Genomic DNA, 14,870 nt, shown 5'->3' with positions numbered 1-14,870 from the left:
ATAGAGTCCGAGGCCGTTGTCTGAAGCTCGATGCTAAATAGGTGTGGCCCTGCAAAGTGATTGAGAGGGAGAGATGGCTTACAGCATGCACATGTCACTGAGGGGCCGGCTGGTAGTCCTGCACCAGCACCTGCACGCTGCAACAGCAGTGGTTGGCCCCCTACAGAAGATCACACACCCTCAGACGAGCCCAAGACACCTCCCGAAGGAGGTCCTAAGAGAGCTGAGCCAGATTCTGAGGTCTTCCCCTTCACCTGGTATCCACTGACCCCAATTCCAGCGCCTGCACCTCCCATCTAGTATCCCCTGCTGAATCACAGCTGCTGCACCTGCAGGAGGTAACGTCCAGCCCATCTCCAGGACGGTGTTCCTCTGAGACGAGGAATCAGAGGGGGGGTATGTAGTGTTCTGCTCCCCCTGGGATTACGGACAGTGCCGCTGCCCCATGACCTTGAGCCACAGCTTTCCCCTTCTACTGTATCATGTATAAGGAGGGGCCCTTAAAGCTCACTCTCTTTGTACAGCACAGCGAGCTAGAAGAAACTGTGCCCCCCTTTCTCTCCATGTGCAGTCTCTCTCCTTATCTCTCACAGGAGAAGAGAGTAACTAAAAGGTAAAAAAAACCCTCTGCCTTTGAGAAGCTTCAAACCTGCCTCCTGCCTGTTCTGTGTAACCACCCTCTCCTCCGAACCAGGGTTGGACTGTTTCACCACAGTGTTATACGTCACCTGTGTGTGTTTATTGAACTATACAGGTAAAAGAAGCCTTGTAGCTGTGGAGTGAATGCACTGCATTGTTTCCAAAATGATCTATAAATTCCTTAGAGAAACCTAAACAAAACCTGCTGGACTGGGGTTGAGGAGCCCTGCATGAAGGGTCACGCTGCCTTCTCTTTACCTGGACATGTGGGGTCACATTGCAAATAAAGAAATAAAGAAATAATATATATTGTATATATATACACATACAGTTCCAGGTGTTGATCTTGACATTTAAAGTGAAATTATGGGCGTCTGACAAACTTACACCCTTTTGGGATTAGAAATTTCAATCAGTCCCTTCTCCCTCTCCTGTGTATTCTGTTCTAACCATAAGTAATGTCTGCAGTATTTCACCAGAAGCTTCAGTACTTTACTGTCACGCACAGGGCAAGGGGATGGTTTCATGAAAGAACTACAGGGCTGGCTAACAGGTGGGGAACCTTTGCAGAAATAACTTGAGAACGCAAAACCTGCTTTGAAGCATTTTCCTCATTAAACTTTCCTCCTTTCTAAGCCAATACAATTTAATACCTCCAGACCAGAACTGACAGGCCTTGTGCAAACCCTGAAAAACATCTGAGACTCAAACATCCCACTTATAGCAACAGTTGTGTTTCATGCTTTTAATGAGATTTTTTTGTTATTTTTTTTCAAACAGCATTCCAAAATTTACTAGACATTCTCCCATGAAAGTAAGTAAAAACTTTAAATCTGCCAGCATTACAATATTCCTTGATTGACCTAACATCAGATTAAAGTGAGTTGCTGAATTCTTGCAAGATATACTCTTTTTTTTTTAAATGTAGCTCATTGCATATCTATATATATCAGCATTTGTAATTTAAATTGCCTATTAAGAGCATTTCTTTGGCCTGTTTCTTTAAATGTGCTGACTTTCATGAGCATACTGAGTACAATAATATACTGTAGGGCACATGCTATGAAGCAAATTGCACTATACTGTAATTTAGAAGAAAAAAAAACATGCACAGACCTCTATAATATCCAAAAACAGTCACCTAAAGTAAATACAAAACACCAGTTTTATATATTTCATAGAAAGGGTTTCCATATTTTTTCTGAAAGGAGGTTTGGATATTGACAACCAGACAGTAACACCTACAGTAACAGGTTTTATTTAGAGACTCCAAGAATTTCCTGTGGTCACCCCTTCCCAAATACAGTGATATTTGACAGACTTTCTGGGGGCCTCTTCCTCACAGTTCTGTAACTCAGTGTACCCAGACCTGGTCCTTGAGGAACCCCGTTTGTCTCCTGGTTTCTGCCCCAGCAAAGTTCTTAATCACAAACTGAATGAATTAAGTTTTGTATGTTGGCTAGATGTCTAAATTGGCTTTCACCCTTAAAAATGTTATTGTCTGTTACAGGGATTAGTAATAGGTTCCAACCCTGCATCTATAGAGTTTCACCGTTGTGCCTAAAATGTAACCAATTGAATCTGTAGAAGTAAAAGCTTCTTTGTTGGTGTCTAATGTCCCAGAGGAGGCATATCCAATATTGTGTCACTCCCACTGTAGGCCTGTCAGCTACAGTATCATGTCATTCCCACCTGTCTGTTCATCTTCAGTTGATCAACTAGTGAGAGCTACTTGATCAGCTATTGTTGCTCAACTATTCGTAGCCAGCAAATTACTCAGCTGAAGTCTGCTAAATGTTTAAACAAATAAGCACATCAGTGAAGTTATGAGTAAGCAGTGGAGGTGCAGAGCTCAGCTGGAATGAAAACCAGCAGACACAGTGTTCCAACAGGACCCAGGAACTTCTACTCTTTTTTTCATGCCCAGGGAAATACAGGAATAACTACAGTGAGACATTGATCTCTGGAGGGTCTTTGCCTGGGCTTACCAGAACTCTGCCCTCTAGAGATCATTGTGCTTTGGAAAGAAGATACCAGAAGCCCTTTCTTAAAACTCTGTCTTTATGTGTGAAACAGCTTCAGCAGACTTATTGTTCATTCGCCAGGCTGCCCTCACTGCGGACTTGATGGACGTCTCAATCCACGCGTGAGGCACAGCAGTGTGCTCTCCTGCAAAGTAGACTCTCTCAAATGGCTTGAACAGGTCCTGGTAATAATCTGTCAGCTGGAAGGGTGTGAAGAGCACAAAGGCACCCAGGCTGTACTCATCCAGGATCCACTTCTTCACCACCCCTCCTTCATACAGATCGCGGATTCCTTCTCCATGGATGGCTGCCAGGTCGCTCAGCGCCAGCTCCTGGCAGTCCTCATCACTCATCCCCAGGAAGAACGTGGCCTCGTCTGACCAGGTGTAAGATGCCAGCACCACGCCGACCCCGCTCTCGAATGCTTCGTTCATGTAGTAGATAAACCGTGATGGGTGATCTGTGATGGACTTGCCCCCGCGGATGCCTTCCTTCTCCCAGAACCGCTCCTTGAAGACCAGGAAGATTTTAGTTGAGCTGTCATAGTGGACATTCCGCAGGGCCTCTCTTTTACGCAGGGGGAGAGGGGGGTTAAATCTGACGTTCAAAGTTGCCTTTGCCGTGCCGGTGAACAGGAGGTAGTCCCCTGAGGTCGTTTTGACTGCGTTGTCCGTTTTGTCTCTGTACGCAACCCAGACGCCCCCGCTGGTCTGATTTATTTCCAAAACTCTTGAATTCAGAAGCACACTGCTGCTCCAAAGGTCTTTTCTCACAACCTGAGGCAGTAAGTCTGTGCCTCCATCTATTTTGTAAAATCTGGGGTAAAAGGATAAAGAGGACAGATCATTTTTATAATTCATTTGACTTACCATTTTCCAGTACTCTCAGAAGTTCAAGTTAATGACTTCGTCAGGCTGCAAAGGAACAAGTAAAGGTTTATTCCATGCTGAAAAGAAAAGAAGAGCTACACAATGTTTTGGCTGTGCGCCTTCTTCAGGGGTGAGAAAGAGAAGAAAACTGGCAGTTGATAAAGCATGGGAGAACAAATGCCAGGAGTGAAGAAGAGGTGGGAGCAGGAGAGAAGCAGTATCGACACTCAGGTGATGTGAAGTAAGAAGAGGTGAAGAGAGGTGTGAAGAGAGGATTAGATGGAAACAAGTCTGTTGTTGGGAGAAGGGGGGAGGTGGGATCCTAGTTTAAGGATAAGTTTGGTTATGGATGTCTTTCTGGAATAGGAATTCCAAAACCCCTCTTTGAGATGGAGACGGAGATCAGTATGATCATGGCTGTAAGAGGTGAAATGGGAAAGTGTGGAAATGAAAGAGAGATCTTTAATTCTCTGAAATGGTCGCCCAGTCTCCTGCATGTCTCATCAAGGTAAATAGCTGGGAAGTTTCTGTAAGAGATGCAGTAAATAAAGTTGCTTGAAATACAAGATGTCATCGGAAGTGATCCGGAATTGTCTAGAGGGGCCTTGAATATGCGTGCTGTGGGATATATATTTACAAGTGATGCAGCAAGTTCTGTTGCAAGGAAAAGAACCTGGTGTGGATGATTGCTGAGGGCTGTCCAGGGAGCTGTGAACAAGAAGGTTATGCAGAGTAGGTGGTTGGCAATATGAGATAATTGGGTGGTTGGAAAGAGTGGAGTACAGTGGATAGATCATCCTGTAAGATGGGGAAGTTGTTAATAGTCCTGGGGATAGAGAGTGTTTTAGGGTGGTAGGGAAGCACAGTGAAGCACAATGAAATGCGGTTCTGAGGCTGGGAGTTCCTAATTGATCAATAATAATTGATCCGAGGGCTGTTTTTGCCTCAGGCAAGGGCCCCGTCAATAACATAGCTGGGGTACCAACTTGTTTATGAAAACAAGGGAAAAAATATGAAAGATGTTAAAATTACTTTGGAAAATGCTTCTATTGTGACATTTCAAGGTCATGTTTCTCTTTGATTTAGTGATCAGTCACGAGTTTTAATTGAATTTTAGAATTGCAGAAATTGTCCAAGATTCTTTATCAGGGATCATACTATATACCTTATGAGCAATAATGATGCCCAAGACTCTTTGCTTTGCAAACATTTGAGTGTTTAAGTATAATAAGTTTTGGCTTAACTCGTTTGGTTAAGAGGCAACCTCCTGACCATAGGATGAGGAGGCTCAACCCTACAGAAAGAAACAAGTGAACCACAATGCCACCAATAGAAAAACAGAGACAGAAGAAGTGTACAGGCACCGTATGGAATGTAGACATTATGTTGAAAAGAGATAGTAGACGTTTAAAGCTGTAGGACACCAGAGGTAGGATGTCAAATAGACTCAGGGCCGAATTGAGCACCTCCCTAACTTCAGTTAAGAACTTCCGTATGATAGCATGTTTAAGGCAACTTGTTCAAGGGACCATTTTTTGAACAACTGAATAAATTGAGGGTGTGGGAAAATTTGAATAAGTTATCAGATCAGCTCCACAGATCTATGTAGGAGAAACTTTTTCACGCAAAGGAAGAAGGTTGTGGGACTGCGGAACGAGCTGCCCAGCCATGTTGTTGAAGCTGATAATCTTTCAAGAAACACCTGGATAAGATCTTTGGATCAATTAACTACTAAACTACCAAACATGCCGAATAGCCTCCTCTTGTTTCTAACCTTTCAAATGTAGTTTGTAGAGATACTATTGAAAGTGATACATTAACTCCATCCATTCACTTTCTAACCATTTCTTCCAATTCAGGGTCACTGGGGAGCTGGAGCCTATCCCAGCAAGCAACGGATGGAATGTAGGGTACAGTACATCCTGGATGGGACGCCAGTCCATCACAGAGCAAAAACACAGATACAGACACACATTCATACCAGGGCCAGTTTTCCCAGATGCCAGTGAAACTACCAGTAAACCTTTAGACTGTGGGAGGAAAACCACACAAAAACAGGAAGAAAATACAGATTCCGTGCAGGTAGCATACCAGGTCTGGGATTGAACCCAGGGCCCCAGCGATGCTAAATACTGCACCACTGTACTGCCCAATACACATTCATTCTTAAATGAACTTTCCTCCAACTTTCCTTTTAAACAAGTTTACCCTGACATAAGTAAGATGAAATTGCAATGCATGATATTTGAAACGTATCTCTCCCCAACAAGGTATACATCATAAACAAAGTGTACTGACAGTGTGTTATTCAGGCTTGTGTGCTGACTCTTAAATTACTCCCTAGGGGATGAATAAAGTATTTTGAATTAAATTGAATAACTTTGTAGTTAGTCCACTGTCTTCACTGTAATTGTCAGTATTGCAAAATGTTCCTCCTTCCAAACCTAGTTTTACTACGTAAGAAAATGCCACAGGTTTAAAAATCTCACTTGACGTCATCATTGATGTCATTCTCCCTCCTCAGATTTTCGCTGAAGGCCGTGTAAAACAGGGACTGTGCGTTTAAGACATCTCCAATCATTTGGATAGCATGTCGGCTGAGGTTACTTTCTCTCTTTAGATATTGCTGTTGAGACACAGAGCAGACAAATCAAAAATCCATTTTGACTGGTAATATACAGTTTTTAAAGCTTGGAACATGTAAGCTCTTTGTAAAAGAAGACAACATGGTCAAAAATCACAGATTTATTTTAATTTAATCTATTTTAATTACTAGTAGTTGGATGTGTTGTCTTCTGTCAATGCTAACTACTGTGCCACCAGATACCAATCATTTAAAAAAAAAAAACTAAACTAGATCTGTAAACAAACACTGAAGTGGTCTTTAGACTTTTGCCAAACTACAGTGTAAGGTGTATCTACAGTATATTTTACTTTATGAATTTATGTGTAGAAGGCTCAAACATTATTATTATCGTAAAATATGATAATCAACATTTTTTTTCTCTATACACTGTGGGGATAATTAATGCTAGAAACCATCATGATCAGAACTCAAAGCCAACGTCACCTTTACAGAATAGATATCGTATTTCTTGAGGACACGCCGGCACTGTATTGGATCTTTCTCAATTTCATCAATGACCTAGATGAAAAAATATTCTCTTAGATCATCAAGGCCATGAAAGTCTCATTTTTCTTGAGCTCAATAACATGTCTAACAGATTGACATATTATTAATCTTTCACATAAAATCTTAGATGACCCTTCTCATCCACTCATTTTAAAACTCAGCTCATCGCGTCAATGTGCCACTAGAGACTGCAATGACCAATTAACAGCACTGATCTTGAGCTTAACCTTCTGGACATTGAGATTTATACAAGCTTCTTAGTGTTCTCCTGTTGAAAATTCTGTTTGTGACCAGGCTTGAGCTTCAGGTCAGAAGATACTGATTTTTGACTAAAATCTCCTGGTATACTTTGAAATCCACCAGTTCTTCAGTTCTATCTAGGACAGCTGGTCTAGAGGAAGCATACCACCTCTAAAGTAGAACAGACCCATTTCTGCTCTCCACATAAGGTTTGCTATTCTGGTTTACCATCAGCTTCAGCTTTCAACCAATCATATGGTCTCAGCTATTGGGATTCAATTACTGTACTCACTCATGTCTCACTATGGAAATCCTACAGTCCAGAATGGATTCATGAGGCCAGTGATGAAAAGAGAGAGAGTGTCTTTATTATCCCCAGGGGACAAGTTGTTTTACAGCAGCAGTGTTGGTGTACATTGGTGTACAGACAAACAGGAAAAAAAAGACAGGACCAACAATATACAGACATATTTACATTGAAGGTCAAGAGGTAAGTAAGGATATGGCTACAGGTATGAATGAGAACTTAAATCTGTTGGTTTTGGAGTTGGGGAGTCGGTATCTGCGTTCTGATGGGAGTAACCGGAAATTATTAAACAAGGGGTGAGAAGGATCATCGCAGATGGATTGTGCTTTACGCAAAACACATGAATGGAGAGGGCTGGAAGATCAGCACCAATGAGTAGTAAAAGTTAGAACAGATTCAAGGAAGAGGTCTAGTTACCCACCCATCTTTCTGGGTTCACATTGAAAACCTTTAATCTACCCCATTAGACATGATCCTCTAGATTGTGAACACCACAGTCAGAACTCTCATGGATATATTACCTTTTGGATGGCTTCAGAGTACAGCTGTTTAGCAGATTTCCCCCTTTCAGAATCCTCCACAGGGTAGCCCAGAAGATCTGGATCCTTATCAGCATCATGCACCCGGTTGAGTTTCCCATTAGTAAAGTACCACGTGCTGTCATCTGCGTGGATGAACTCAGATAATTTGAGTCCATAGTGTTGTACATAGTGAAGGACTAGTCTGAAAATACCACAAGAGTTACAGAACACAGAACATTTAAATGCAGAGATGAGAAATATCAGAATGCTAATTCCTCTGTTAGGTAACTGTTGTCTTAAACAGATATGATCATGTTAATATGAAGATATAATAGTTCTGCCACAAAACTGTTGATTCTCATATTAAAATCCAGCAGTAGGACAAGAAATTCTCTGTTTACAACTGATTTTTGTGCAATATATGCTGGGGAGTTGTGCAATATATTTATAATGTGAGATACATCTTTTTTTGTACTGTACATTCTAGTTTGTTTTGTATCTTCTGTACTGTGAGCAGTTCTGTATACTCCATTTTTTACTTTTAACTGCACTTCTCACTGACTGTACTGACAGTATTGTATTGTTGTATTATTGTGTCATTTTGTTACACTGTGCTGTGTTGACTATGCCAGGCTGCTGTTGCACTGCAATTTCTCTCACAGAATTAATAAAGTATCTATTACTGTTTAATAAACTTAATTAAGAATAATTGTGATGTAACAGAAAGCAATTTTAATTAATTACAACATGATCCATCACTTGGAGAATTTCTTAGTGACAGTTCCATTATATTACATTTTCACTATATACGGGAACATTCTAACGTGATCCAGCAGCCATATCACTCTGCAACTCACAACTGGCAACCCACTGAAGCTAAGCAGGTGTGAGCCTGGTCAGTACCTCCTGGGAGGCCTCCTGGGAAAATCTAAGGTTGCTACTGGAAGAGGTGTTAGTGGGGCCAGCAGGGGGCGCTCACCCTGTGGTCCATGTGGGTCCTACTGCCCCAGTATAGTTAGGGGGACACTATACTGTAAACAGGTGCCGTCCTTCGGATGAGATGTAAAACCGAGGTCCTAACTCTCTGTGATCATTAAAAATCCCAGGGCGTTTCTCGAAAAGAGTAGGGGTGTAACGCCAGCATCCTGGCCAAATTTCCCATTGGTCCTTACCAATCATGGCCTCCGAATAATACCCATCTATGAATTGGCTTCATTACTCTGCTCTCCTCCCCACTAATAGCTGATGTGTGGTGAGCGTTCTGGCACACTATGGCTGCCGTCACATCCAGGTGGGGCTGCACATTGGTGGTGGTGGAGGGGAGTCCCCATTACCTGTAAAGTGCTTTGAGTGGGGTGTCCAAAAAAGCGCTATATAAGTGTAAGCAATTATTATTATCCAATGTTCTGCTTAGTATGCTACCAAGATGCTTAAACTATTGTATCTGAGGAGGTTAAAGTTAGTTCCCCACTTTTATAACCACTAGAGGACAGCAGCTGTTACTTTGGTTTCATTGCAATTGAGAACAAGTTAGTACAGGGCTGCTTACTAATATCAGCGACCAAGTTCATTGCAATTGTTCTTAAAGTACAGTAACACACTAGTTTAATATGGAGCTGCATGCTAACCATGTGTTCACAATTTCAGGCTAATATTGTTAAATAGCCTGGCATGACCATTTAATTTCTCAGCTGCAACAATAATCACAGTTTTGTTCTACCAATTTACTCAATAGGAAAAAGTTAAACATCAGCACTATTTCAAATCCTTATCAAATCCTGAAGCTAGCACTCCAGGGAAACACTCACTCATGAGTTGCAGGAATTCTCATGGCGCCCAACTCTGCATGCCAGCCCCTGCTCTCATTCCTGTAGGTGAGAATGCGCCCTCCAACTCGGTCACTGGCTTCCAAGATCTGGACCTGTAGAGAACAAGTCACTATGGATACAGAAGACAAGGGTAACAGGACTGTGACAGGCCTACCTCTCAGCCTACCTCTCAGCTGCTGATTGATGGGAACCAAGCACATAAAGAAACACACTTAAATCAAATTACTGTGAAGAAACTTTATTCAATCAAAGGACTATACTCAACACAAAACCCAACACCTACTACCACGCTAAGTGTCTCTTAATGAACCAAACTAAGTCTAAATTAATCTTTTGTTAGAATATGGCCTGCAGATCCTTCACCCTTTATTTAATTAGTCCTATGATGAATCATGTAATGCAGTTTTCGATGAACAGAAGACCTAATGACCTCTAGTGGCAGGTCAGCTGAAACGATTATATTAATTAATGCTGACACAATGCAATGACAGGTTCCTGCTGGGATACTATTGGCAATAATATATTGGCAAGAATATTCCTGCAAAAAAACTAAGGCGGTGGAGAGTGGTAGCCAATAAAAAATAAATTGTGTCCTGCCTGGGATATTTTAATGGTTCCTTTGCTCAACACCATTCTGTGCCTGATTCTCCATGTGGTATCATCAATCCCAAGTGTGTTCTGTGTCAGTGTATATGTGCTAGAAGTGGCATTTATGTGGCCCAGAGCTCCACCTTCTATGCATGGGTCCTTTCTGCTACACCAGTTCTCAAATGGAATAAAGCAAGCCAACCACGTGAAGAAATACTTTTTAAAAATGCTGAAAACAAGAATTCCTGAATGTGTTCGTTTTAAAGGTGCTGTTTCCAAATTTTATTACTGACAATACAACATCCACAAAATATTCCTGTTTTGCAAATTATGTTGCTTTCTGTCCATAAATTCTTATACATCACATCTAATTTAAAAAAAAACAACTCATGGCCACCTGGCACCAAAGCAAATTAGGCCATTGTGAATGCAATTTATGTTTTTTAAGAAAATAAATAAACATGAGAACAGACCATAAAATCTTTGCTGAATCAATATTGCAATATTGTCTCCAAAATTCAAACCGGAGCAGAAGAGTAATATAGTGTCAGTGGATGAGGTGTGGAAGGATTTACTCAGTCCTGAGCCACTTCAGTTACCATGAGCACCAGGCAGGATTCTAACACCTTCCATCCTCCAGCACCCCATATCAGCCAGCTCTGCCAAAAGGATTGTCAAGCAGTTGGGCAGAGATGGAATTGCTAAACCAATCTTAACCTGCTCTATACTAGAATAATGTACATGAGAGACCAACATGTTTTATAAATACAAGGCTGGAACATTATAATAACTGTCCCCCACAAATCAGAAAAGGGGTCTGAGACTCAGTTCATGGAGCATCTAGTATCTTCTGTTTTGTTCCTCCTGAGTTTCATAGTTTGTCCACATGATTAATGTCATAAGATAAGATAAGATCACTTTATTAGCCATATACAATTTCTTGCATTAGGAAATTGTGTTTTCGCACACCCCAGCTTGCTCTCCATGAGACACACAGACAGGGAGAGAACCGCAGGGTCAGCCATTTATACGGCACCCCTGGAGCAGCTGGGGTTAAAGGCTTTACTCAAGGGCCCAACAGGATAGGATTTCTCTGCCAGCCACAGGATTTGAACCTTCTAGCCACAGGCGCAGATCCTTAGCCACAGTGCCACCGCTCCACCCAGTAACAAGTACATTACCGGACAAGTATGGTCATTTATAAATATGGTCATTTAATTACCTAAGCTTTTACTGCTATTAGCAATGTGATTGTTTTCACTAATCAGCTGTCCAAGACCTTAAGAAGTACAAAACAAGCCTGTAGATGTCTAACTGTGAAAATCATGGAGTTGGAACAAAAATAAGAAGACGCTAGACCCTCTAGGAGCTGAGGGTGAGACTCCTGCCTCCTGAGACAGGGAAAGTTATACGTTGTGTCCGGCATCCTCCAGGAGTTTTGCAGCGATTAATCCAGAGATCCCTGCTCCGACAATCACAAAGTTCTTCGGAGGGCCAGTCCTGATGAGGCCTTGCTTCACGTCTTCCAGCAGGTGCTCGTAATCGTTATCCCGGAAGCACTGCTCAGTGACGCTGCTGCCTGCTTGCACATGCACTAAGAGCGCCACAAAGCAGCCCAGCAAGACATCTTGGGAGATAACAGCAATATTAGGTTAGGCACAGGACATAAAAGCATTAACATGTGCCGTACAGGGCAAAGAACTTATAAAAAACTATACAGAGGTACAAATTAATAAACCAGACAGTGAATACACTTGTTTCTGTGAGTTCGACAGACATAATAACATTTTAATCCACAAGGCCCAGTGACTCAGATTCTTAGGTCCTAGAACAGCCCAGGCTGGAGGACCTTTCTATATTTTCTTAAAAGCTAAATGCATGTTAATGAAACAGATTTCCTATGTGAGCTTTTGTTTGAATGTTTATTTTCAGCGATGAGTATAGATCAAATCAATGAAAACACAGCCTTTGTCCTGTGAGCCTTACAACTCTTGGGCCAATGAAGGTACAACAGAGGGCCAGCAAAAATACAACCAGCTACACTGTGTGGCAAATGGCATCAGAGACATCAAGTCATTAGTCTTTTCTTGTCTCTCTTCATCCCACTGACTGATGCTCCCTGCTTGAACCCTTACCTGTACACTGTACAGCTAGCACTCAGAGAAGCATCAAGTTCTGGGAGGTGAACTGTTTAGGAGGCTTGATTAAGGGATTGCTCTGTCATGACAATCTCATCAAAACTGCCTCACTAACAGGACAATAACTCCTTTGCAACCACTTAACAGGATGAAGTTAAATTCAGAAATGAGAAGTTAAAATTAAAATCAGACTTTAAGATTTTCAATTAATCATTTTTACACAATAAGTCAATTACACTTTTAATTTGCAAATAAACATTTAGTTTTAACATAAAATGCAGTTGAGCTGAAAAACTTCCAGAATAGCTTATGATTTAATGAGAATCGTTAGAGAGAGAATCAAAAGAACATAGTTACTTGCACATGATGCCATGGTCCCAAGCTGCATTTTTCCTTTCTATAAAGTAAAACAAGCACAATCAGACCTTTGCACTGAGGTACCATCTTAGCTATATAGTACCGGAGAGTCCGACTGGTAGGAGTTGCCGGTGTGGAGATGAGCACTAGAGTGCCTCGCAGTTTGCTGAATTACTCAATTAATCCCAAAAAAATGCATACCTGTTACAACTCCCTGGAAGTCGACTCAGTTTGGGTGATCGTTTAAACCAGAGGCTTAAACCAATGTCCATTTAAGAAACAAAAAGACAACAGTTCTAAATAATAGGGTTATTTTATCACAGCTATGCTATGTGGGATTCAATGTGGGATTAATTTTTCAAGAGCTGCATGAATAATTATTTTAATGAGACATTAAAAATAAGTGCACAAGTAGAACATGCATGTTTCCTTCACTAGAATCCAAAATAATAGTATTTTTGTTGGGTTTCCCTTGTGAAAAAGGTTTCAAATTGTCACTTACCTGGAGGGATGATCTTGTCGCACTCAGAGTTGGGAATCCAGCTTTTGCCTTTGTGCCTCGTATTTATATCTTCTCTGCAGCAGGAAGGAGAGCACCTGTTTTGGCAATCTTTGGAGGAAAGACATCTGCGCCTCACAGTCACTTAACTCGTTTTTCCAGAAAGTGGTTCGCCCAAGAAACCGTGCAGGAAAAATTATTCATTTTGTTTATTGATAATTTGCTTTTATTTCACAATATGAATTAAAGGCAAAGAATGGATGAGAAGCAAAAAGGATTGCATAACATGAAAAACAGCAGTAAGTGAGAGCTATAGTAGCTTCATACTTTGACAAAAAGTACATGTTGCCAGCCCCTAAGGAAATTAAAAGAACCCAGTCCCATCACACAGCCTCTTTTTGTGAAGCAAAGCGTGAAGATGAGATTTTCTGTAAATTCCTCCAACATCTTTCTCAAAACATATTGTTTCTTTTGTGAGGAAACAAGCTACGTTTTAGATTTGTCTTTCAGTGGGGGAGTCCAGTCTCTTTTGACAACATTTTGTTAACAAAGGTAGGTTTGTGTTTGGCATTAACCCACTGACCATGGGTTAAGTGTGTGTGAGTGCGTGCTTGTGTCTGTCTGCCCTGGTTCCTTGAGATACTTTCCCATCAAGTGCCAGGGCTCTGGGTTCAGTTCCTGGGGTGCTGTCTGTGTGAAGTATTTATGTCAGGTCCAGTCTTGTTAGACCTGGAGGACAGCTGTTCTGATTGGTTAGGTCCAGTCTTGTTAGATCAGGAGGACAGCTGGTGTACTGGTTAAGTTCTAGGGCACATCTGATGCAGTGGTCAAAATGCAAGAATTGTTATACCACAAGGCCATCTGGCCCAGTTTCTTGAAATAAGTTTTGGAATACTCATGGAAAATATATAGTGTATACTGACAGAAAAAAGAAATGCATCACCTCCTCCTCCACGCTCTGGCCTTCCCAGAACAGGCTGGAGAGTGACTCATTCGTGAAGTGACCTGATGCCTCTGCTGACGAGTCCATCACTGCCTTTATCTGGCCTACGCCAGTCAGGTGTGATGCCTAGGAGGTGTGAACAGAAGGCCTCTGACAGGTCACCTTGCTCTAAGTCCAGCAGCATGGAGTCTCATTGTCCTGTCACTGATGTGGGCATTGTGTCTGCCAGCAGTTTCAGCAGCAGTAAGGGTGGCAGATCTGAAACAATCTCTCAGATGGACCAGTCTGGTGTGTCGGTCCTGCTCTGGTGTGGTCACTTGACGGCGACCGGATCTTGGACGGTCATCTGTCCTGCCGGTCTGCTAAAACGTTCTCTTCAGTCGGGACACAGTGGAGCAGTTTACTCCAGTGTCTGGCAACACTGGCACATGACATGCCTGCCTGCAGCATGCCAGTGGCCCTCTCCCTTGCTTCTGGAGACATTCTAGGCATTATGTAATGCACAGAAAAGTAACTAAGTATGGCCTTTTTCTTGCAGTGACCTAAGTTTTGAATTAGGGTCTTTTTAAAGGTGAGCTGATCAGGCATTGTTCCACCTGGACCTTGTTTGGTAAAAGTGTAGCTAACAAGCTTTTGTGTGATTGGCAAGTTGCAATACCTCACTGCACAAGCTGTATTGCTGGTCAGAGGGCTTAAAACAAATTTACTACTTTTTGTGAAAGTACATAAGCTGTAACTATAGTATTCTCATTCCAGAAAATGTTGGGTTTTTTTTCTATCGGT

At 41.8% G+C, this 14,870-nt stretch overlaps 1 protein-coding gene across 1 annotated transcript; it reads right to left on the bottom strand.

Annotated features, from left to right (window-relative positions):
* Window positions 1–1,502: 1,502 nt before the first annotated feature.
* Window positions 1,503–13,242, bottom strand: LOC148647006 (L-amino-acid oxidase-like). The gene is made up of 8 exons (XM_088608840.1): window positions 13,148–13,242; window positions 12,646–12,685; window positions 11,563–11,777; window positions 9,542–9,654; window positions 7,734–7,935; window positions 6,603–6,677; window positions 6,022–6,158; window positions 1,503–3,479 (listed from the first exon to the last, which is right to left on the bottom strand). The coding sequence occupies exons 2-8, from the start codon at window positions 12,674–12,676 to the stop codon at window positions 2,687–2,689; spliced, it is 1,566 nt and encodes a 521-aa protein (XP_088464966.1). The 5' UTR covers window positions 12,677–12,685; window positions 13,148–13,242; the 3' UTR covers window positions 1,503–2,686.
* Between the last annotated feature and the right edge of the window lie 1,628 nt (window positions 13,243–14,870).

This window comes from Lepisosteus platostomus, chromosome 16 (genome assembly GCF_059453375.1).
Source record: "Lepisosteus platostomus isolate fLepPlt1 chromosome 16, fLepPlt1.hap1, whole genome shotgun sequence".
NCBI lineage: Eukaryota > Metazoa > Chordata > Actinopteri > Semionotiformes > Lepisosteidae > Lepisosteus > Lepisosteus platostomus.
This window is presented reverse-complemented; position numbering and strand designations above follow the sequence as displayed.

What these genes read in the sequence shown, in the direction of transcription:
- LOC148647006 (XM_088608840.1), bottom strand. Translation starts at nt 12,676, where the DNA reads ATGCAGCTTGGGACCATGGCATCATGTGCAA. An exon ending in ACTCTGAAGCCATCCAAAAG is followed by an intron (nt 6,678 to 7,733) that starts GTAATATATCCA and finishes TTTTTCATCTAG; the next exon opens with GTCATTGATGAAATTGAGAA. An exon ending in GACATCAATGATGACGTCAA is followed by an intron (nt 3,480 to 6,021) that starts GTGAGATTTTTA and finishes CTTTTACCCCAG; the next exon opens with ATTTTACAAAATAGATGGAG.